Source organism: Chironomus tepperi, unplaced genomic scaffold (assembly GCF_022539635.2).
Source record: "Chironomus tepperi strain 1889 unplaced genomic scaffold, CSIRO-AGI_Ctep_v1 contig_163, whole genome shotgun sequence".
In the NCBI taxonomy this organism is placed as follows: Eukaryota; Metazoa; Arthropoda; class Insecta; order Diptera; family Chironomidae; genus Chironomus; species Chironomus tepperi.
The window spans coordinates 2228558-2252542 of record NW_027226285.1 but is presented as its reverse complement, the minus strand read 5'-3'; the positions used below and the strand labels follow the sequence as shown (position 1 = coordinate 2252542).

Genomic DNA, 23985 nt, shown 5'->3' with positions numbered 1-23985 from the left:
CTGTCATAACATAGTGAATTAATAAATTTCAATAGAATTAATTAACTCCAAGTAAGTCAAATACTTTTAAATTATAGGAATAGCACCAAAAAATGCTTCAAAAACCGCGATTTATTCAAAAAAAATCTTATTACTATTCATCGCTTACAACTGTATTTATAAGCTTCCCTATTCCTTCAACTTCGCTCTCAATAACATCACCGACCTTTAAAAATTCTCGTGGATTACGAAATACACCAACACCTCCAGTAGTGCCAGTTAAGATAACATCTCCAGGCAATAAAGTAATGCTTTTTGTTAATCGATGAATTATGTCATCAATCGGGAATATTAAATCGTTTGTGTTGCCACACTGCTTAATTATATTATTTACACTACATCTAATTGAGAGATTTGAGCCATCAAGTTCACTTTTGTGGACAATTGAAGGACCTAATGGACAGAACGAATCCATACTTTTAGAAATCAGCCATTGTCCACCATTCTTTTTCTGCCATTCTCTTGCTGTTATATCTTGTGCCACAGTATATCCAAACACATAATCCATCGCCTTTTCTCGACTGACATGATATGCTGGAGATCCAATAATAACGGCTAATTCAACTTCCCAATCCATCTTCGTTGTTATTTTATGGGCAATGATGTCGTCTGTTGGACCGACAATCGACGATTGAAATTTACTGAAGAAAATTGGTTCTTTTGGAATTTCTATTTTCTGTTCCTCACAATGGCTTCTATAGTTCAATCCAAGACAAATAATTTTCTGAGGGTTTAATATTGGAGCTACAAGTTTAACATCTGATGTTTTGATTTTTTCAAAGCAGTCTAGCTTTTCTCTTATCACATTTAAATCTACATTCTTCTCTATGAACTGTCTCATATTGTTTGGATATCCGGTATTTTTTGATAATTCCATGATTTCTTCGCCATTGTGCTGAAATAAAATAGTCACGAATGATTATGTACTTTAATTACAGATGTGATGATTGTCACTTACAGAACTCATTCCTAAATGAAGTTTATCATTCTTCACGTATTGAATAAATCTTAATTTCGGTAATGTGCTGATGAAAAATACATTATAATTAATAAAAATAAAGTTGTTGATGTAAAAACTAGTACCATAAATTCCTAATCATAGAATAATTTTTTATCTGAAGAAGATTCCGCATCTTTGGTTTAAGCAATTTTAGACTCTAAAATTTAGTTCAGATCACAAAAAAACTAAAAAATCATTTGATAATTCGCCTACTTTAATTAAAAATTTCTGTTATCTTTGCAAATTTTTAATCAAAACAAACTTCCAGTCTCACACACACAAATAAAGCTAACTGGAAGTATTCAAAAAATCAAAAACCGTTAAATTATCCCACGTGACAGCCTCCGAATCAACATAGTCTCATTAGTTGCACATTCTGTATTTTGCAATGATTGATGTTGATGAAAATGTAGCATATCATAAAATCACAATCGCTCACGGCAAAACTATTCCAAAAATGTTTCAGTGTCACCTAGTAATAGCGACAATTGAATTCATTAATAGAAATAGATCAGATTTCAATCGTACTTAATTTATTAGTAAACGTGCGTTCAATCGATTAAGATGATTTTCAAGTGCTTATTCTGTCAACATTCAATCTTAGATGGTGATTTAATCTGTGCATCAAATTGTGAACATTTCATTCATGATTACTGCGTAGATCAGATGAAAGCGTAAATATTAAAATCCAATTGGATTCTTATTTTGAAGAAATAGTGAAATGTGTTATTTTATAGAGCAGGAGATCATATCTGCAAAAATTGCAACAAAATTACGATAGTGATTCCTGTATACAAAGAGTTTGATAAAGCAAAAGCAACCACGATCGATGGAATGACAATAATTGTGGATAAACTTAATGAGCTTATTAACTTAATGTAGGCATTTTTCAATTATCACCTATTTGGTTGCTGATTTGCTTCAATCTATTTCAGAAAATCACGTGAGAATGTGATCGAGGATTTAACAAAGAAACATGAGAAAATCTCTAATCAAGTGTAAAAGCTCTTAATATTTTGTTAATTCACTATTTTTAATGCCCCTACTTTTTAGTGACAACTTAGCGATTGAACATCGTGCTGTGAAATTTTTACAACATGAAATGAACAAGCATATCAACAACCTTGAGCACAAAAACACTCCTTAATTAATTTAAAATCAAAAGTGGATTTAATTTTTTATTAACTTAAGTCAACTTAAATAATTTAGAATTAACAAATATCAAGTAACAAAAAAATTGATTACAATACTTTCTTTAAACCATTAGAAGTTGATGAGATTTTAAACTTCTTCCTTGAATCATCCGAATGTAATTTTGGAACTTTTTGTTTAATATAGTCTGGAGAATTTTCATTATTTTCAGTTCCTTGATTAGTTCTGTCACCTTTTTTAAGCCAAGAAGGTTGGATTGATTCAATTTGAGAATCTGTAACACATTTTAAAGAATTTGCATAAATCCACAAACAACGTGTTCGTGAACTTCTTTTGATGTTATTTTGCTGCTCATAATCATCTCGTAAGATCATCCTTCCATCAACCTTCTGCATCAGAAGTAAATTTGAATTAGAGTCTCTTAAATAAGGTCCGAATAGCAAGAAGTTGCCAGTCATATTTTGACCTTCTTCCTTCTTAAATTTTAGTGGAGCATTCGGAAGTGCGAAAATTCTTGGCGTATCCTTAGCACTATTCAATGGACCCAAAATTCTTATTGTCCGTTGTTTAGATCTTGCCTGACTGATAGCACTCATTATGACTCGATATGGTAAATAATTCTTCCATTGTTTGATATAAATGTCAGAAAAGTCATTTGAAATATTAAAGAGGAACCATTTGTATGTTGATGGTTGCTGTAATAAAATTTTATATAGTCATTACTGAATAGTTCTGTTACTAAATTTGCAGTGAACTTACCATTGTCTGATCTTTTGATTTATTATCATTAGCCTCATCTGCATGGACATTTGGCTTATTAGAAACAATTTTTTCACGGTCATCCTTTACTTCCTGATCATTAATTGAATCTTGTTCATTTGACATAATCTTAAGTGCACTAGCCTTCTTCAGTCCATACCAAATATTATATACTTTTTGTATCTTAGCTGTTAATCGAGGATGTGTTTGCTTTGTAGGCTTTGCAGAAACTCCATCAAAATAATTTTCCTTGCTATTTAGTAATCCACAAATCCGGAAATATCCCTTACATCCAAATAATAAGACTGTCATGTTCATTGTTTTAGAATTTTCAATTCTTAATAATATCATTTTAATTAATGCTGAAATATTACTAAGTGGCAATTTTTTAATATTTGTGATGTTTTCTGTGTCTGCATTTTCAATATCAGGTGGGGTTGAAGTGTTTGTAATGATGTACATATAATAATTTTTGCCTAGATCATCATTTAATTTGACTTGCCAAATATTTATCAAGTCTTCTTCAAATGATTGTAAAAGTAAGTTCCACTTATAAATATAAAACTTATTAACATATCCATCCAACGGATGTAGTCCTAATGAATTCGACCTAATAATGGCACAAAGTTTTTGCATTCTCATTGAGAATATTCTATTGAAATCTTTCATCATTTCTGTTTCAAAGCCAGGCGGTGGAGCTTTTTCAAGTTGCTTTCCATTAAAATGTAATGGTGATGTATCAGCAGAGGAAACAGATGTATTTGAATTTGAACGATCTCTAGTTATTAAAGAAAGCTGCTCTTTAACAAAATCAGTTGGTTCATCTCCAATCTGAGCTGCAATTTTCTTTCGGACACTTTGAAGAATTATTTCTATAATTCTTGCTACTTCTCTTAATAATCCTTTATCTTTGATTTGCTTTAACAATTCTGTGTCATCTTTAAATAAAAGGTCCACAAAATCACTGTAGATTTTTAATTGTTCCTCATCTGCTTTATAATTTTTTGGTCGAATAATAAACACAGGATGTTCTAGTTCATCTCTTATTTCATCGAATTTCAGTTTCATTACGTCGATTTTCTTCATATCCACATAATATCCTAGTCCATCGAGATAAACTAGAGCCATATTGTTATTTAAAATTGATCGGAATATCTGATTTAGTCTATTAACTTTAGTGTCATAAATATTGATGAAAATCGGCCCGATTCCACCATTTACAAGTTCAGAAATATTCAAAATTTCCATTTTAGGAGCATTTTCTTTATTTTCTTCTTCCAAGTCAATATCTTCTTGAATCTCGAGCATATTTTTTCTTGGCTTATCCGATTCCATAGGCAATACTCGTCTTGAATTTTCAATATTTTCTTGAGAAGGGACTTCCTCAATCTTCAGTTCTTCAATATCAGCCGAGAATTCTTCGCTCGGTGAATTATTTGAAACATTCAAACTATCTTTATGAGTGCTTAACTCTTCCTTATCTAAGACATTTTGAGGTTCTTCAATTATGTCTTCCTTTAACCTTTCTAGTTTATCATCACTAATACCTTCGTTTCTAGTTATTTCTTTAGGAACGATAGTTTTGCAAGAACATTTATAAAGATTATGAAGCATGCACCATGGCTGAATGTCTTCTAAATGTTCTAACTTTTGAATAACCACATTTACGTGAATCCATTTCTGTATAGCCTCTTTCAACTGCTTTGTCTCTTCATGAGTCATTCCAGTGTCTGTAAGCTGAGCTTTAGTTTTAAATGGTTCATCAATTAATTCTTTTGGTTTAACTTTTTTCGGTGGTTCATATGCTATTTCTTTCTCACTTCCATCAATTACGACAGATTGCATGTAATCAGAATACCTTTTTGGAGCTCTTTTTTGACGACGCGATTCTGTTTTCTTGTTACTTAATAACACTGTATCGGAATCTGTCACAATAACTGTTGGTCTAAGATCTCGCTCATCCTTTGCTAAGTGCGCTAAGGCGTGACGTCTGATGTCTTCCTCCTGTGTATGAGAAAACAATTAAATTAAGAATCAAGAGGGTCAACTTTTGATAATAACTTACATCGTCTACACGAGTTGAATCCGATTTTACGACATTTGCGTTAAGTCGACGAAGTTCAAGTAACATTTTCTTAGATTGATCGATTTTCAAATTTTTGGATGTTGATGCTATTTCTTGTAAAGCTTCTTTTGGCTTTATTGGTGCTACTAATAATGAAGTTCGTTCTAAGGGGTCAACTTTTGTGAATATGTCATCATTGAGGTTGATGCATACACTATTTGAGAGATCTTTAATAATTTCGACTATTTCCATCTCAAGGATGTCATTCTTATCACAATTTTCTGCAAAAGTCCATTTGAATTCATCAAAGTCTTCACAATTTTCTGAATTCGTTTGTGCATCCACATAATCTTTATGTTTTATAATTTCTCTCACAAGAATATTCTGCTTGTTATCACAGTAAGGAATAGTGAATTCAAAAGCTTCGTCTACATCTTTCATATCCTCTTTTGTTGCCAAAGCAGAGAGTGAAAAATTAATCCAATTCTCATTTAAATCACAATAAGGAATTATTTCATTAAGATATTGCTTAGCTATTGAATCTAGTGGAACTTTATTTTTAGGTCTCACTTCTAACTTTATATCAGGCATTTTAAATTTCATGTAATCGCCAAGAAAAGCACTATCTTCATCATTTTCTAATAATTTTCGGTTCCTATTTATTTGCTCAATCTTTTTAAACAATGGTCTTGGCTTTATCAAGCTTAATTGGTTACATAATGTATTTGATTCTAGTTTTTTAAATGGATTTAAATTTCCCTCAAGTATGAATTTTTTAATGCTTTCGACATTGACTAAATTATCGATTATTCGCTTCTTTATCTTCCCTCCTTCACAGCATCTTACTGACCGTAGTGATGTTGTTTGATACTTTTGGAATGGCTTACTCGATTGGGGTAACAAAAATTTATTTTTGTGATTTCCTTTAGAACCAGTTAATTTGTAGCTTTGACCATCAATATTAATATACTGTTGAATATAATTTCCTTCCTCAGTTTTCAACCATGATAATGCTTTCCATGGACCATGTTTTAATGGAATTTCGTCCTCAGATAAATCGTCAATAAATTGATAATCAACTTCTTTGTTGCTCTTTTTTCTTTGAATTTGTTTAAATATTTTTGATTCTTGTTCAATCATCAAGAAGCTTATATTGCTGGCAAGAAGTAAACGTTTTTGTGCAAGTGTTCGTGGATGTTTAAAATTTGATGGTAATTTCGGGGGTTTCATTTGTGGTGGTTGTGATTTTGAGGACATTTTCGATTTATCCTCATGTTTATTACACACTATTTTCTTATTCCTTTCAATCGCTTCTTCATACTCTTTCGCGGAATTAACAAATACAGATGAAATTGATTGATTTTCTACAACTGGAGTTGGTAACATATTTGGATTTTCCGATTTTGTAAAGGAAACTGGTCTTGTCATTTCGACAAGTAAATCATCATCACTAGATTTATATTCACTTGTTACTTTCTTTGGCGATATATCTGATGCTGAACTTTCGGAGTTATTTCGACGAAGTTTATCCAAAAGTGAGTCAATAAATGAAGAGGTTGATGAACGCCGAGATTCATTGTTCATTTCTTTATTGGATATGCCATCCGAAAATGAATTTTTTCTTTCATCCATTATCATGATTGGAATTGGTTGAAGCTCAGGCAATGAATTTTTGTTTGGTGTAGTATTGACAGAATTTGTTGTAGGCTTATCATTAGGAGAATGAGAAATATTTGATAGAGGAATAAGTTCTGGTAATTTACTATCTAGTTCAGTATTTACATCATTAGTTTCGCAACTTAATTCTTCTAGAAATTGATGTTCTACACTTTCCTTAAATATTTCTATTGAATCGCTTATTCCTAATCCCGAATCGTCTCTATTTGATTCACATAATGAGATCTTATCACTTTTACAAAATGATGCGCGTCTTTCAGGCAATTCATCGAGCAAATCTTCTTCATCAATATTTACATAACTTTGATATGCATCCATAGCTGATTGCTTTGTTTGCTGTAAAGAAAATTTGCCAAAGTATAAAAATCTATGATTTTATATAACTTTGAGGTTAAGTCTGAGAATTTTGAAAATTTTGAAGCTTAAATAAGATAATCTTAAAAGTCAAATTGATATATTTAATAAAGAAAAGTCTTTATCATTAATTAAAGTTTTAAAAATTTTACAATTCAATTCTAAAAATTCTCAACGTCAAGAAAGATAACAAAAACAAATTATGTTCAGAACACACAATATATCAAAACAAAAATGGCTACCTAGATAGAAAAAATTATTATATAATTGTTACCTCTTAGCGTCTTTATTCCATTAATGTGTACAAAAAACGTATAACCAGAGGTTCTAATATGTCACTATTGTTTTATTTATTCAAAATTTAAGCTATTTACTACATTTTTCAACAATCGAAAATAGTCACTTTAAATTATCATTCCACGCTTTTTACAAAGTTTTTTACGTAGGTTTTCAAGGGGCTTTACTAAATAATCAAAACGCTAAAGGATGTTTATTTTTATTGACCATTCATAAGATGAAAAAAGCGTCTTTTTTAAAGAAACAAATTCACTGCTTACAAATAATGTGATGTCATCAGTCTAATAATTAAGATTCTTAAATAATTTATTAATTTGTACTAATTTTATAAAACTTTAAAATTTTATTACTTTTTCCACTGCGTTTATTTACATGAAAACTTTAAACGAGGGGTAGACTTTTTGGAAGAAAAATAAATTCAATATAAATTCACGCTCTTTCATTTTCTCCATTTGTTCAACTCATGCTATATCACACAAACTCAAAACAATGAATGAATGTTCTAGAACAAAAAATCATGTGTGTCTGAATTGTTCAATGACACATTTTTACTAAATTTTATAGACCAGAACAATAAAATTTTAAGCTGTTGTAAGGAATTGTTAAAGTGGTGCATCATAGTAAACTCATTTATTTACATTTTATTCATCGTTAAGAAAAAAAAAATATTTTTTTCCTTCAAAAATTTTCAAGTTCCGCACCCCTCTGCTTTGAAAAGTATTTTTCCCAACATCATCGTTCTTCTGTTTGTGCTCAAATTAAAAATCTTTAGATAGTTGAGGACATATAAGCTATATAGCAGCATGTCACTATTAACAAGAAGTTTTGTTAGATGTCTGGTTCAGGTGAGTTACGCAGTGACATTCATTGAAAATTAGAATTTAACTCATTATATTATGCAACATCGTACAATGAGAAAAAAAATTCCTTGAAAAAACATTGATTTTAAAAAATTGCTGATTTTAAAGGCTTCGTCACGCAATATCCACTCAACTGCTGCATTAGCTAGTCCCACAAAACCAGAAGGACGAACCACATGCACTTTGATTCCTGGAGATGGTGTTGGTCCAGAATTGATATATTCGGTGCAAGAAGTTTTCAAAGCTGCTGATGTTCCAGTCGATTTTGAGCCTTTTTTCCTATCAGAAGTTAATCCAGCATTGAGTTCTCCTCTGGAAGATGTTGTTAAATCTATCAAAAAGAACAGAATCTGCTTGAAGGGTATTTTGGCAACACCTGACTACAGTAATACTGGAGAACTTCAAACACTTAACATGAAACTTCGCCATGAACTTGATTTGTATGCGAATGTTGTCCATGTGGTGAGTTTACCTGGTGTGAAAACACGTCATCAAGGCATCGATGCTGTTGTTATTCGTGAGCAAACTGAAGGAGAATATTCAGCACAAGAGCATGAATCAGTTCCAGGTAAAATTTAAGAATAAAATCCTGCATTTCAGATTTGAAAAAACTTAATATTTTAGGCGTGATTGAGTGCTTGAAAATTGTAACCGAAGTTAAATCAATGCGCATTGCCAAGTTCGCTTTTGATTATGCTGTCAAGCACAACAGAAAGAAGGTCACTGCCATCCACAAAGCAAACATCATGAAGTTGGGAGATGGATTGTTCCTTAGAAGTTGTGAAGCAATGGCCAAACTCTATCCAAGAATTAAGTTTGAAAAAATGATTGTAGATAACGCTACAATGCAACTTGTGTCAAATCCACATCAAGTATGAAGTTTTTATAGTGTATATTTAATTTTATACATCACATGACTATTTACTCTCGTTTATAGTTCGATGTTATGGTTGCACCGAATCTCTATGGTAATATTATTGACAATATCTCTTCTGGACTTGTTGGAGGTGCAGGAGTTGTTGCTGGTGCTAGTTATTCAGCTGAACACGTTGTCTATGAACCTGTAAGATTGATTATATTCGTGAATTGTGTCTTTTATTGATCCTGTATTGATTGTAGGGTGCACGTCATACATTCGCCGAAGCTGTAGGTAAAAATATTGCCAATCCAACTGCAATGTTGTTATGCGCATCAAAAATGCTTCGTCATATTAACTTGCTTCACTACAGTCAACAAATCTATGGTGCCATCAATAATGTCTTAAAGGCAGGAAAAGTACGCACAAAGGATCTTGGTGGAAATGCTACAACAAATGAATTTACACGTGCTGTAATCTTAAACTTAAAGTAAATTGCATAGAAAAAGAGCAATAACATAATTATTACCGTCAATAATTACACTCACAATACGAATCATCGACGAAACAATAATGTAGATTGTTAAACAATTGGATTTTATATTATTTTTATCGTTCTTGATCTCCTTATCATTATTATTTCAATTCCCACCAAATTGTATAAAAGACCCAAAAATATTCTCATGCTTTAAATTGATGGACCGTCCTGTAGTCCGTACTATCCAAATTTATTTATTAAAATTATGTTATAACATGGAAAGTTCAAGCAAATTGTTGCCTGAGTGAAAAAGTCAATAAATCTTAATGAATCAAATTCAGTTAGAAACGTAGTTATCTTAGAGTTTTTTTTTAAACAAAAATTATCATTTTGTAATTTTTTTTCTACGTTTTGCACGTTTTTTTTCTCAAATGAAGGATTGTGAGAGAAATATGGATAAAGATAAGGCAATTGGATGTTTTGATAGCCAATTTGAAACTCTTTACTGTCCTCCCGAAACTGGAAAAAGACCCTTGAATTGCAAGAAATATTTTGGATCCGATCATTTGAAATACAAAAGACAAAAAAGATTCAAGTGTAAAAATAAAAGAATCAGGATATTGGCACAACCAAAATACTATACGCCCAAATATACTACAAATGAATGTAGAAATTTGGATAAAAACATTGAGATTTCAAGAGAAGTTAATCTTTCAACCAGAATAAAAATGCTCGCAATTCCAAAAGTAAGAAAGCTTGTGGCATCGGCTGAACAATATAGGACGGCAATTGATTGTGAAAAATTATGCAATATTAACAATCTCATTCATCACTCGATGATGACAATGTACAGTAGACTTGCGAATGTACATCTCACGGAGTCCAGAACTCCTTGTCGTAAATGGGATGCTAAAGATTGGCAAAAACATTGTGAATGGCTTAAGAAACGAGCATGCCCAAAAAAGATTAAAGAACCTAAAAAACCTCCACGAAAAGTTGTGCCTCTAAGTGAATTGGAAGCATCTTTTAATAATTTATCCCAACCACGTTATCCAAGAGAGAAATATCGACCAACATATGGTTATCAGAGTGCTGTTAGAAATGCTTCTAAATTATATATTCCAACAAAGCGATTGATCAAACTTTCAGAACCAAAAAAAATTAAAGATGAATTAGAGGAAGAACAGGACGAAAACGATGAACAGAAAGAAACATTTTATGCTAATCCAAATGCATTAAAATATATAGCTAGTAAGTATTTAACCAAGTAATTGAACAAATCAATTCATTCATGTTTTTGACTTAAAGCCGATCGAATTAAGCAACTAGCAACTCCAAAAACTATTCATGAAGAGAAGGTTAAGATTGCTCCACCAGAGAAAACAGTTTATGGTGTAGTTGTAAGAGCTTTGAAGGCATCGTTAAGTGAAAGAACATTACAATTGTCTAAGCCAAAAATAAAGGATGACGATGATGATGAAGAGAAGCCAGCAATCAGTCCAAAAGCTTTAAAAGCAAAAGCCACACCAAGAATTATTGAACTTGCAAAACCAAAGAACGCACAGTGACCATTGAAAATTTAAATTTCTTTTTAATTAACTTAATTTCATATCATTACAATTAAATTTGTCGTTAATAAATCTTTAGTTAAATTATGGAAGTTTTCGGAAATCAAAATTTTTGTCCAGTTCATTTATCAGACTTTAATTATCCAAAGCATGAATGTAATATTGTTTACGACAAGAAATTTTCATTGCTCGGCAAAAAAGGGTAAATGAAAATTCCGAAAATACTCTGAATCACTTCAATAATCAGTAATTTTTTAGTGAAAGAAAGCAGAAACAAGCTGAAGCATGGAATAGACATCTGTTACGACTTCAATCATTGGCAGCACCCAAAAAGAGAGCTTCAAAATTAATGACAATAAAGGAAGCTAAAGGAGTCCCAATTTCAAAACTAATTCCAAGGTTGAAAGTTCTATCTCAGCCAAAATTTATCACTCAAAAATATGTCAAGCGTCCTGAAACACCTTTCCAATTACCTGGAAAGATTAAAGACTGGGAAAGGTAACATTTCTTATGCAGTTTTAAATAAAATTTAATTTAACTATGACTTATTTGTTAGTCATAAAAATTGGTTAAAAATACGAGCACAGCCAAGACGTTTAAAGAAAGCAGTTCTGCCTGTTATTTACGAATCTGATGAAGAATGTATTGAGAAACAAAATTAATATTGATGATCTTAATTTTTCTTTATTAATCAAAACAAATGTTAAATTCAACTTTTGACTTTAATGTTATTATATAAAAGGATCGTTAGCCTTTAACTTAACAATTCGTCTTGAAGCATCCCATAGAGCCTTTTGCCAATCAGGATTATTAACATCACTTCTTGGAACTCCATACTTTAATTGAAATTTTAAGTTTTTTATCAGTAAAAAGTCATCATTGTGATTTCAAAATATTTACCCGGCAGTTTCTAAAATATCGACCTGTAACTCCATTAATCTCATCAGACAATGCAACATAAAGAATTGTTTGTATTCCTTCCTCAAGTGTTTTTAAAAATGAACGAAAAATATTGAACACATAATTCACTGGAATTGGCATATTGCGCCAAATTCCTGAATCTACGACACCTAGCAATTTAAAGATTCATTGTGAATTTTATACTTAAAACTAAAAATGTCTTTTACCTGGATGTAAACAATTAGAAGTGATATTAGTGCCAGCAAGACGACGCGCAAGTTCAAATGTGAACAATATGTTAGCAAACTTTGAATTGCCATATAAATCAGACGGTGGGAAATGTCCAACGGGGTTCAAATGAAAATCATTATTTGGATCCATGTATGATAATGTGTGGGTTTTTGAAGCTACAACAACAATTCGGCAAGGATTTTTCTTAGCCGTTTTCTTTAACAAATCAATTAATAAATGTGTCATTAGAAAGGGTCCATAATGATTCGTTGCCATCGTCATTTCAATTCCATCTTTACTAACTGCTCTGGTTAAATAATTTGCATAGCCGGCATTATGAATGAGAATATCAAGTCTCTCTTCATTCTCATTTACATTTGCCGCAAACTCACGTATTGACTTAAATGAACTCAAATCCAGTGGATAAACGATACAATTCTCATTTTTTGTCTCTTCTATAATCTCATCTGGAAAAAAATTGTTTCTTTCTGTATTGGTAATATGTGTGAATTAACGAAAAGTAATGAACTTTTGAATGTTTTCTGCTAATTAGACAATTATTGGTCATTAACTATGTATAGACGGATGAATTTAAATATTATGGATATTTAATAGTTTATAAATAAGTCATACAAAAATACTGTACAGTATATCCAGATTTAATAAATATGATTTTTTAGAAATTCTACTGGCTCAAAAGTTATGCAAAATAATGAATATTTACACCATTCATACATTTAATTGTTAAACAACTTCTATTATGAATGAACAATAATTTATTTTTAGAATTGGATTAATCTGTATTTAATAAATAATTATAGAAATGTTTGACAATCGTATGAATGTAATTTAGTCAATTCAAACAATGAGGAACACTGGTCTCGTTAGTATACTTATTATAATACGATAATACTGATTTGATCACCCATATAGTTTCACAGAATGTTTCTAGAAATAAAACAAACATCTCAAAAGACTTTTTAAGACTCTTAAGACATGATTAGCATTATTTCTTGTTAGTTAAACGTTAAAATCTAAATTTGAGGATCATGTCTTGTTAGTTTAACAAATTTTTTTGATTCTTCCCATAAAATTGATTGCCAATGTTTGTTAAATACTCGTGCATTCGTACGAGATTCGTGACAATTTCTGAAATACTTTCCAGTGACATTTTCAAGCCTTTCTGATAGTGTGACATAGAGAACATTTCTTGCGCCTTGCATTGGACTCTTAATAAAAAATTTAAATATTGCTAATGGAATGAGTAATGGCAACGGATAATTTCTATAAATGTTTGAATCAACCATTCCTGGGTGTAAACAGTTAGCTGTTATCCTATGCTTCCTTAATCTTTTCGCAAGCTCAAATGTGAAAAGAATATTAGCGAATTTTGAATTGTGATAAATTTGTCCAGGAAACCAGCTTTGTGGTCCCTGAATAGGATTTAAATCTTCTGGTCTAGTCACTTTCATTGTTGATACGTGATGAAGTTTTGATGAGACCACAACAATACGCGCAGGCACAGATTTCTTCATAAGATTTATTAATAAATGTGTTAGCAAAAATGGCCCATAATGATTTGTTGCCATCGTTAGCTCAATTCCATCAACACTTTTTCTCTGCTTAAAAATACCAGCATATGCAGCATTATGTATCAATATATCGAGTCTTTTCTCTGTCGCTAAAATTTCTGCTGCAAATTCCCGTACTGATTGCTGTGAACTTAAGTCAAGTTTCCTCACGATGACATTATTATTGCCGGATTCGTTTATTATCTCATCTGGAAATATGGGAGAGGCGCGAGATCAGCAAATGCATTTTCATTTCATTTATCGGTGGTGCTAGTTATTAATGTATCTAATAGTTCTATAAAAATTTAAAAGCTTTAGCATTTTTGAGAAATGATAAGCAATTGAATTTGTGATGTTCAACTCAAATCATGTCTATATCACTAATGTTCTATTGTCTAAGATTTAAAACTTTACTGATAAAGCATGCCAGATGTTAACTCACAAAAGCAGTCGAAAGCATTTCTAATTCTATAAATAATAAAATTTTCAAATTTTTTTTATCAAAAGCTTTTCAGTTTTATGTTGAAAGCTAATCAATGTTTATTTTAGAAAATTTGGCGGAAACTCCCGAAAGTTATTAATAACAAAATAATTATCATTGTCAGATCCCTAAAACCTTATCTGTTCCATTAAATTAATAATTGTAAAAATTAATCAAGTATTTAAAGGAGGACCCTCTTCTATCCGAGTAATTCAAAACCAAGAAAAGGAATTTATAGATCCTTTAAGTTTTGTATTACTAACGAATTTACAAATTTTCACTGGAAGGAATCTATGTTTGATAGACTTATAAGTAAAACTGTCCCAGTAATTTATTTTAAAAAATAATCTAAGAGAATCGCTTATATTTTTGGATCTTTCTCAGTCAATTTGACAATCTTAGCACTTTCTTCCCATAGAATCTTGTGTTTGTCTTCTTCGAGAATGTATGATTGGAGATCCCACTCTTTGCAATCCAAATAATATTTTCCTGAAACGTTCTTAACGTCTTCTGAGCATGCGAGGAAGAGTGATGTTTGAGCTCCTTCTTCTGTTGTCTTAAAGAATCCTTTTATAAATGCCATTGGAATACTTAATGGGAATGGAACATTTCTCCAAATTCCTGAATCGATCATTCCTGGATGTAACATGTTTACTGTGATGTTTGAACCCTTCAATCTTCTTGCTAATTCCAATCCAAACATAATGTTTGCGAATTTGCTAACGTAATACAAATAGCCAGGCATTGTGTCGATTGGATTTAAGTTCTTCAAATTAAGACGAGCAAAACGGTAACATTCGGATGCGACAATTACAATACGGCATGGAGCAGATTTTTTGAGCAAATCAATCAATAAATGTGTAAGAAGGAACGGTCCATAGTGATTAGTTGCCATCGTCATTTCAATTCCATCTACACTTTTCTTCTTGTCAAATGTGTTAGCATATCCGGCGTTGTGGATCAAAACATCAATTTTACTTTCTGATTTGAGAATATCATCAGCAAACTCACGAACCGATTTTTGAGAGCTCAAATCAAGTTTTTTAATGAAAATATTCTCATTACCAGATTCCTTAATTATTTGATCTGCAACAAGGTTTGAATGTGTGGATGTTATGTTAATTATACATTGTATGCAGCCAAACAAGAATATATTGAGTAATCCCTAACAATTCAGCTAATGAAATAACTATAAACTACATGAATCTTTAACTATTAGAATTATTTACACAACCCAATTAATAAATATCTAAATTTTTCATGATTAATGAATGCATGACTAATGAAAACTATCTTGGTGCAATAAATTAGTTAAAATACCAAAGGATGTACTACTGACTTGGCATTTTCCAAAGAAATATTGACCTGTGCCAAATCAGGAGATACATTCTTGATCTTATGAATAATTTTGAAACACTCACCTCTAGCCTTATTAGCTGTTTCCATTGTACGACATGCCATGATAACTCGAGCACCTCGCTTAGCCAAATCTCTTGCTGTTTCTTTACCAATACCACTGTTGGCACCAGTAATGAGTACAGTTTTTCCGTCCAATCGTACCTAAAGATCATATTTTTTCTCTCATGAATTTTTTTGCTGATACTTTCATAACGTCTTTTTGCTTACCTTTGATTCGAATTTGCCACATGTTGCTTTTAGCCACAAACGGAAAACGAAGACAACTGTAAGTACGCCGAAAAGCAACGCACTGTAGATTGATACTGCATTTGTATTGGGTATCTCGTACCAGGCCATTTTGACTGTAATTATAATCCAATAAGATTGTTAAGAAATAATTAGTTACACGAAAAATAATTTTTTTAAGTGGAATTAACTAAATTTTAACACTTCTATGGAAGTGGTTTACAACAACCTGAAGATTGAGACTCTAAAGTATTTTTAATAATCTCTTTAGACGCATTGTCTGCAGAAACAGCTCGAACAAATGTCATCAAAATGCTCTTGAGCATGAAGAAATTACGTGATTCTGTTTTAGATCTGAATTAAAACTAACCAACACGTGTATTTTCTCGAATCAAAATTTAGTAAACCTTCATAATCAGAAACTAGTTTTTCGGCTTTCCTTCGAGATCGTCAACTTTATCTTTTCGTTATAAAATCATCAATATTCAATTATTCATGAATCTTGAGATATTTTATTGTATCTTAACAGATATCGCTTTCATTTTTGTATTTCAACATAACTTCCATAAAGATTTTTTCTCAAAATTTCGAATCTCATTCATTCATAAGATTATTTCATGGTCAAAAAATAAATTACGAAGAGTTTGTCGAGACCATCAATTGTTTGGTACTTGTTTCATTGAATTGTATGCCAAACAGAAAGGCCGAAGTTTTTTTTTACAAAAATAATCATTACGTAAGTTACACGTCATGAGCTTACTTAACATTTCATCGATCAAAGATTGAACTTTAAACTTCTGCAATTGAATAAATCTTTCTAAACGATTATTTAGAATTATTTGATTTTTGTGGTTATTTATAATTTAGAAGTAACGGTAACTTTGGAATTTTAAGAGGCATCTACTAACTTTCTAATTTAGATTTCGAAATACCACTTTTGATTCTGAACAACAGTAAAATTCAGAACGTAAATTGATAAGATCATAGAATAAAGCATAAATTAAGCAAAAGAAAATAAATTTATTTCCAAAATCAGAAAGTGCCACGAATTCAAAAATCAGAAAAAAACAATGTATTGCCGATAGCTTTAAAATTTATGCTGTCTTCTTTTTTGAAGAAATGAAGAGAAAGAAAAGAAAACAGTAATGACTTTACTATCTCTTATACAGTTTATGTCCACAGTTTCAAAGATTCATTATGCATCAACTATTTTCTTCAATAAGATTTACTTCGAAGTTTCGAGGCTATTTATTATTATTACATACTTAAAATTACCAAAAAAATTACCAATTATAGAGCTTGCTCTCTGAAAAAAATCAAATTTCACTTATTGCACAACAACAAAATTGAAATTCAATACTCCAGCACACAAAATATAAGACTGAACGATTGCAATGCTCGAGCAAGACTGAAGATTGAGAAGAAAATTTTCTTGTGCTTCTTTCATTTGATTTTCTCTTTAAAACTTGAATTATAAATGTCTTACATGCTTGTGTGTGCTCGTAAATTATGAGAGACTGGAACGATCAGATGGAAAGAAATGTTTTGGATATGAATAACAATAATTATTATGCAATAGTAAGTAAACACCACGCTGTCTAACATTTAATAATACTGAAAATGTATTTAAACAACTAAAAGCTTTTAATTGTTTATTGATCCTGTGACGACAAAAAAATTTGTTCAAAAATTAGTCTTATTGTTAATGACAACATTTATTATTCCAATATCATGATGAGAAGCTTTTGTTTTACATTTTGCACTTAGGTCATTCGTTTTAACACGAATGATGACTTTTAACATTTGAGCAGAATTTTTCCTAACTAGCTTACACACTATATCATTGGATCTGAATGACGCAATCTACACATTTTCACTGATTCCTCCCAGAATATTTTATTTTTAATCTCATTCTTCACAAAACTCTTCAGATCTTCTTCTCGACAATCAGAGAAATATTTTCCAGTAACGCCATCCAATTTCTTCGAAACTGCAGTCATAATAGTCGTTTGAGCACCTTCCAATGCATTTTTGAAAGAATGCTTTACTACCAAATTAAGTGGAAAAGGGACTTTCTTAAAAATATCAGTATTGGTCATTCCTGGATTAACAAGTAAAACTGAAATTCCTGTATCAATTAATCGCTTAGCTAACTCTAATCCAAACATTATATTTGCAGTCTTTGTCACATAATATAAGTAAAATGGAAAAGTATCAAGTGGATTTAGATTTGACAGATCAACATTTGCAATTTTGTAGTAGGCTGATGAAATGATAATAATTCGGCATGGTGAAGATTTTTTGAGTAAATCAATCAACAAGTGTGTGAGAAGAAATGGTCCATAATGATTGGTTGCGTATGTCATTTCTATTCCATCAACACTCTTCTTCTTCTTGGAAGTACTTGCACAGCCAGCATTGTGAATTAAGACATCTATTTTTCTCTCTGTTTTTAAAATCTCGTCGGCAAATTCTCGAACTGACTTTTGCGAACTTAAATCAAGTTTTTTTACGATAATATTTCCATTACCAGTCTCCTTCATTATACTGTCTGAAAGTCATGAATATTTCAATTAGACAAAAAATAAATTTTTTTACATTCTGTAATATCTACCTCGAACTTCATGTCCAATTTCAATTTTTCTACTGGCCATTATTATTCGAGCACCTCTCCGTGCTAGGTCACGAACTGTTTCCAAACCAATTCCATTATTTCCACCGGTTATAAGAACTGTTTTTCCATCCATGCGTTCCTATAATCAAAACTTGTAAATCTTCGCTTGTAATTTTAATAGCTCAAAAACTTACATTTGAATAGAAATTCCCTACAGTACTTCGGAGCCATATATGAATGCAAATAAGACCCGTTACTATTATACTGAGAATAGATGTAAACAAAAGCTGAAAAATGCTGATAGGAAAGAACTCCATTTGAAAATATTGCACAGTTTGCTATTTTGATTTCACTTAATTAAATACTACAAATTTAACTCAATTTAATTTGTAAAAATAATCAGCATTTACGATTACGCAATTCAACTTTCGTTTCTTTTAATTAAAAATTGGTTTTAAAACACGAAGATATCAAAAAAAAAAGTGAAGTCAAAATCTGTGTGTGAGTACTTGAAGTTCAAAAACACAACTGAATGTGAATAAAATAGAGAGTACTGAGAGATGCTACATCTAATCGAAGAATTAATGGACACACGAAAAGATATAATGACTACACTATTACAGTCAAAAATGTTTTTTGCTCATTTGAACTAACTGGAAATCGGGATTTTATCTACTCACATATTGGATATGCTAGTAATAAGTCATGAGTGTGTTGAGCTTCCCTATACCATGAAATTCTGATTTTAACTTTTTTCTTCTATTAACATCTTCGATTGACAATAAGAATGACTTTTTATGACAGTGCAAAAAACCCATTTAGCAAAAATTCTTTGAATATCAATAATAGAAACCATAACTTTATTTCCTTTAAATTATAAATTTTTGATTAAAAAAATATTGCGAATACTGAAATTTCACATATAAAAATGAAAAGCTTTTAAATTTTTGGATCATTTGGCTCGAACTTGACATATTCCAATGATTTTTCCCAGCACGCTTTCGCTTTCTCTGGATCAGTTACATATGATTTCAATGAGCTAGTAGCATCTCGGCAATCAATGAAATATTTTCCAGAAGTGGTTTTCACTTCATCGGATGTAGCAAGGTAAATTGAAGTTTTGGCTCCTTGAGCTGGAGTTTTGAAGAAAAATCTTGCAAGAGAAAATGGAATTCGCACTGGCAATGGCATATGTCTCCAAATTGCACTGTCCACAATACCTATTAAACAATTTAACATCAATTAACAATTATGCATTTTAAATGTGAAACAGAAAAAATTATACCTGGATGAAGTGAATTAACAGTCACATTAGTTCCTTGTAGTCGTCTAGCCAACTCAATGGTAAATAGAATATTTGCACATTTTGAACTATAGTACAAATATGTTGGCCAGGTATCAACTGGATTCATATTATCAAGATTGACATTTGCTAGTTTATATAGATCAGAAGCAACAACCACAATTCTCGATGGAGCTGATTTCTTTAGAATATCAATGAGTAAATGAGTAAGTAAGAATGGTCCATAATGATTAATTGCATAAGTAATCTCAATTCCATCAGCATTTTTATGTTTCTGGAATGCGCCACCATATCCGGCATTGTGAATCAACACATCTAAACGATCCTCTTTAGAAAGAAATTCCTTCGCAAATTCTCGAATTGATTGAAAGGAACTCAAGTCGATTTTCATTACTGCAATATTTTCGTTTTTTGTCTCTTGTACAATCTCGTCTGAAAATTAAATTAAGCTAATTAAAGTTCAAGAAAAATACATTATGACGTAAAACTTGAAATAAATTACCTTTGACTTGGTTGGCTGAATCTAAATTACGGCAAGCCAAAATAATTCTCGATCCATCTCTGGCTAATTCTCTTGCTGTTTCTTTACCAATGCCACTGTTTGCTCCAGTTATCACAATTGTCTTTTTCATTTCCATTTTTAATGACCTGTTTACAATAAAATAAATTATATTTTATCAATTAAAACATCAACAACTTATGCAACCTACTATTGTCTTCTGATTGACGGAACACAAATTAACACTTATCAAAATACGTCTTGATCACTCAAAAATATTTACCAAACTGATTCAAATTTTATTGTTCCCTTTACTCATTCACAATAGTTTATATTTTTTTTCATCCAAATCAAGTTTTGTTCACCAACACAAGTCATGTGTAACTGTTTTAACACAACTGAGAATATGTTTTGCCGGCTAATGATTGTCAATAAATGTTACATCCCATGTGCTTCGGAGAGAAAGAGAGGAAATGTAAAAGAATTTTAAGCCTCATTACGAACATGACACAGAAAAGTTTCTTCCGATCTCTTTCTCGGTAGGTTACTTCGACTTTTTACAAGTTGATCAGGTTTAGGGCTTTGTATAGACATAATATATTCATATTAGAAAAACGTGATGTTCATAATGTAAAAATGTCTGATAGAAAACTAGTTTTCTATCTCGTGGAATTTTCATCAAATAGATATAATATGAAATAAACATTTGAAATTCTCTGTTTCTTAATTTTTAAAAAGTAATGAAGCAAACACAGTGGACAAAGACATATTTTCTCTTTACTTTGCTAACCCTATTATCATAAATAAATAGAAGTTACCCTAAATTTAATGCAAATGTTGAAAACAAAAGCAGTATTTTTAAAAACCACAACACGACATCGAAAAAGCAGCAAAAATGTCATTGACACACAATTGTGATTTATAAGATTTTGAAACTTAAAAATATCAAAAATTCTAATTTTTAAAATTTTCTATTCAGAAGGAATCTTAAATCTAGTTTATTGATGATTGGTAAATGATTTAAACTTGAATATAAATAAATTTGCCTAAAATTAGATATCTGTGTCGTGTGATGACGTGTGAATTAAATTTGAGTGTCTGGGAATATCCATAATTTCCAGAAATAATAACAACTTTTTTATTTCCTATGTATTTTATAGAAAAAACACTTTATTTTTCAATATCTTCATTTTATACATATATAATCAATTAAAACTAGTCATGATATAAAAAATTATGTATGATGTGATTCACTCATCTTTTGTATGATTGCTGATTTCTTCTCTGTTAAGCTGTCGTAAGTGATTCTGGCAAAAAGTTAAATTAGAATTTTTATAAAATAGATTTTCTCAGAGCTCGAAATTGACTCGAATTTATATGGAGTCGAGCCGACTTCGAGCTCTGGATTTTTTAAAATATTCACCTCCTCTCGTTGAACTTTGGCGTCCATTACTTTCATGTAAAGAGCGGTCGTTGCAATAAAAAGAAAAATGCCAAAAACAAATGTGACCAAAAGGGAAAACGCCTCCGAGTTGTCATCAATTCCAAGGATTTTAACCATTTTGAATGCTGCAAAATGTTTTAAAAAGTGAATCCCAATTAGGAACAAGAAGTTTCTTTGTTGATATGGTCAAAAAATTATGCAATCATATTTTCTCTTTCATAATACAATAAGCCTTAATATTTAATTTAAAAAAAAATGCATTTCAGATATATCGAAAATTATGTAACTCTTGCATCTTGCATTTTTGTGGTCGATAAAAGAAGCATGATGCAATGCTCATTTCCGTCAGTAAGGTTAATTATATTCGTAACATTGAGTCACGATTTTCGTCTGATAGCTGATCGTCTTATAGGTCAAGCATATATGGTCCTTTACTCTTTTTAAAACAGACTTCAAGTTTTTATTCATTAATTTTTATAAGAGGAATCTATTAAAATCTGTTGTGTATGGTGGCAATACTTAGTATGACTCTAGATGAAAACTGACTGTATAGAACTGTTGATTTTTGCGGCAAATTTCATTATTAATTGTAAAGTTAGTCATAAAATATAAATTATTGTCTTTTGATGCCTTTGTGTTATTGCTTCATAAAATCTGACACCTTTTAAACTTTGTTTCAAAAACCAGATAATAATCAATCAAAATGTGAAAATTATTTTCAATTCTTAAGATGAAGTATGAAGCAATTTACTTCAAAACACGCTCAATTAATGGTGCACTTTGATTCAAAGACTGCAATAGTTTTCTATTTAAATTATATTCAAATTAAAGCCGAGTTCAAAAGGTTTTATTTCTAACTTAAGTTGCACGAATGCAATAATTTTTGTGAAATATCCAAGAAATTTCATAAAAACATTGTTTTTCTTAATGAAAATTCACAGTGGATTGATAATTTTTTCACAGACAATCCGTCCTCCTTTGTATTTTAATTAATGAAATCACCTTAATATTTTTTATATGAACTACTTTATTCACGTCTTTTCACTGTGATATCTCAATGTAGACTAAAGAGGAGTGTCACCAAAAATAAAGCAAAACTGCCAAAATAATTCGCCTTCAGTTCGAGTTTTTCTTTTACAACAAAATTAATTTATATAAATTTTTATGATCAACCAGTTTACTATATCTCATCTCTTTGATGTAATATATAACGCGGGCTGTAAAACTTTACCTTTTGTCACTTTATATAGGAATGAAGAAACAATCTATCAAATAACCTTACAAAGCTTGTTTATTTTAATATTAAAGAAGTCTGACCACTTATGATTTGTCATGTGCATTTATCTTATTAAAGAATCCTTTCATTTTCGATCTGCATCTACATATATTGCATTATCATGTTAATCTAAAGTAAAGACAGTCTTAACGGTTGTGAAAAATTCAAACAGAGCCATACCCTAGCGCCAAAATGGCAAGATTTTTGGACGATATTGCCAGAATTCGAATGCAAGATTTTTGCCCGAGAACGATTTTTGCCAGACTTTGCAAGATTTTCCATACGATGAAAATCCTTAACTGCACGACAATGCAAGAAAACAGCTATAAATCGGACCGATTTTTTTTATCGGTCCGATTTTTGCAAGATTTTGCCAGACAAATCGTCCATAACTTGATCAACTTGCATACAAGTTATGGACGATTTTTGCCAGATTTTGAAAGATGTTGCAAGATTTTTTATTAAAAAATTTTAAAAATTATATTTTTTGTTCTCTTTTTTCTCTTTCTTATATACTTCACAAGCGTTTGAATCTTTTTAAAACCTTTTATACTCGTCCGATTTTTGCCAGATTATGCCAGATTTGTCTTGGGATTCGAACCGTGGATTGCTTGATTTGAAGTCCTACACTTTACCGCTGAGCTACCGCTATCTGAAATTATATATTTTTATGTATGGCAAAAGGCATATATAAGTTACTAATGAAATTCAAGCATGAAATATAGTTATATTTTTGACATAACTTTTTGAATTAAATTTATATAAACCTTTTTTAAAAAAATTTCTTTTTAATTTTTCAAAATATTTATTTTAAGTTTATTTTATTCACATCGAATTCACATGTGAATGTAATGAATTTATTTATATTCGGAAGTTAGTTTTTTAACGAGTGGTAAATTACAGTTAGTTGTAATAAG

The 23985-nt window shown here is 30.8% G+C and overlaps 7 protein-coding genes and 2 long non-coding RNA genes across 14 annotated transcripts; 3 read left to right on the top strand and 6 right to left on the bottom strand.

Annotated features, from left to right (window-relative positions):
- Window positions 1–61: 61 nt before the first annotated feature.
- Window positions 62–1331, bottom strand: LOC139088599 (oxaloacetate tautomerase fahd2, mitochondrial). The gene is made up of 3 exons (XM_070637867.1): window positions 1123–1331; window positions 998–1064; window positions 62–934 (listed from the first exon to the last, which is right to left on the bottom strand). Exons 1-3 carry the CDS (start codon window positions 1170–1172, stop codon window positions 134–136), a joined length of 918 nt encoding a protein of 305 aa, XP_070493968.1. The 5' UTR covers window positions 1173–1331; the 3' UTR covers window positions 62–133.
- On the top strand, window positions 999–3104 carry LOC139088600 (uncharacterized). 2 transcript variants are annotated; one of them, XR_011544237.1, is made up of 4 exons: window positions 1641–1713; window positions 1777–1917; window positions 1975–2037; window positions 2093–3104. It is a non-coding gene; the product is annotated as an uncharacterized lncRNA (long non-coding RNA). The 2 variants fall into 2 exon arrangements; XR_011544236.1 differs by having other exon boundaries at window positions 999–1917.
- ocm (over compensating males) lies at window positions 2187–7917 on the bottom strand. 2 transcript variants are annotated; one of them, XM_070637864.1, is made up of 4 exons: window positions 7604–7917; window positions 5016–7028; window positions 2951–4954; window positions 2187–2886 (listed from the first exon to the last, which is right to left on the bottom strand). In XM_070637864.1, the coding sequence occupies exons 2-4, from the start codon at window positions 7008–7010 to the stop codon at window positions 2281–2283; spliced, it is 4605 nt and encodes a 1534-aa protein (XP_070493965.1). In that variant the 5' UTR covers window positions 7011–7028; window positions 7604–7917; the 3' UTR covers window positions 2187–2280. The 2 variants fall into 2 exon arrangements, with proteins under 2 accessions (XP_070493965.1, XP_070493964.1); XM_070637863.1 differs by lacking the exon at window positions 7604–7917 and adding an exon at window positions 7321–7574.
- Window positions 7918–8041: 124 nt separating this feature from the next.
- Window positions 8042–9889, top strand: Idh3b (isocitrate dehydrogenase [NAD] subunit beta, mitochondrial). Its single transcript, XM_070637779.1, has 5 exons — window positions 8042–8188; window positions 8312–8771; window positions 8828–9075; window positions 9141–9266; window positions 9323–9889. The coding sequence occupies exons 1-5, from the start codon at window positions 8147–8149 to the stop codon at window positions 9551–9553; spliced, it is 1107 nt and encodes a 368-aa protein (XP_070493880.1). The 5' UTR covers window positions 8042–8146; the 3' UTR covers window positions 9554–9889.
- Window positions 9890–9916: 27 nt separating this feature from the next.
- Window positions 9917–11105, top strand: Theg (Testicular haploid expressed gene). The gene is made up of 2 exons (XM_070637859.1): window positions 9917–10788; window positions 10846–11105. Exons 1-2 carry the CDS (start codon window positions 9969–9971, stop codon window positions 11103–11105), a joined length of 1080 nt encoding a protein of 359 aa, XP_070493960.1. The 5' UTR covers window positions 9917–9968.
- Window positions 11106–11769: 664 nt separating this feature from the next.
- Window positions 11770–17335, bottom strand: LOC139088470 (retinol dehydrogenase 14-like). Of its 4 annotated transcripts, XM_070637707.1 has the most exons (7): window positions 17293–17327; window positions 17220–17238; window positions 15915–16048; window positions 15710–15848; window positions 12233–12703; window positions 12006–12175; window positions 11770–11941 (listed from the first exon to the last, which is right to left on the bottom strand). In XM_070637707.1, exons 3-7 carry the CDS (start codon window positions 16041–16043, stop codon window positions 11837–11839), a joined length of 1014 nt encoding a protein of 337 aa, XP_070493808.1. In that variant the 5' UTR covers window positions 16044–16048; window positions 17220–17238; window positions 17293–17327; the 3' UTR covers window positions 11770–11836. The 4 variants fall into 4 exon arrangements, with proteins under 4 accessions (XP_070493808.1, XP_070493807.1, XP_070493806.1 ...); XM_070637706.1 differs by having other exon boundaries at window positions 17208–17334; XM_070637705.1 differs by lacking the exons at window positions 11770–11941; window positions 12006–12175; window positions 12233–12703 and adding an exon at window positions 13096–14016 and having other exon boundaries at window positions 17220–17335.
- A 293-nt stretch (window positions 17336–17628) lies between these two features.
- Window positions 17629–19035, bottom strand: LOC139088471 (retinol dehydrogenase 14-like). The gene is made up of 3 exons (XM_070637709.1): window positions 18741–19035; window positions 18547–18685; window positions 17629–18483 (listed from the first exon to the last, which is right to left on the bottom strand). Exons 1-3 carry the CDS (start codon window positions 18861–18863, stop codon window positions 17768–17770), a joined length of 978 nt encoding a protein of 325 aa, XP_070493810.1. The 5' UTR covers window positions 18864–19035; the 3' UTR covers window positions 17629–17767.
- Window positions 19036–19374: 339 nt separating this feature from the next.
- Window positions 19375–20709, bottom strand: LOC139088455 (retinol dehydrogenase 14-like). Its single transcript, XM_070637688.1, has 4 exons — window positions 20560–20709; window positions 20352–20497; window positions 19832–20281; window positions 19375–19766 (listed from the first exon to the last, which is right to left on the bottom strand). The coding sequence occupies exons 2-4, from the start codon at window positions 20485–20487 to the stop codon at window positions 19486–19488; spliced, it is 867 nt and encodes a 288-aa protein (XP_070493789.1). The 5' UTR covers window positions 20488–20497; window positions 20560–20709; the 3' UTR covers window positions 19375–19485.
- An 821-nt stretch (window positions 20710–21530) lies between these two features.
- On the bottom strand, window positions 21531–22906 carry LOC139088554 (uncharacterized). Its single transcript, XR_011544232.1, has 3 exons — window positions 22795–22906; window positions 21772–21917; window positions 21531–21655 (listed from the first exon to the last, which is right to left on the bottom strand). It is a non-coding gene; the product is annotated as an uncharacterized lncRNA (long non-coding RNA).
- Between the last annotated feature and the right edge of the window lie 1079 nt (window positions 22907–23985).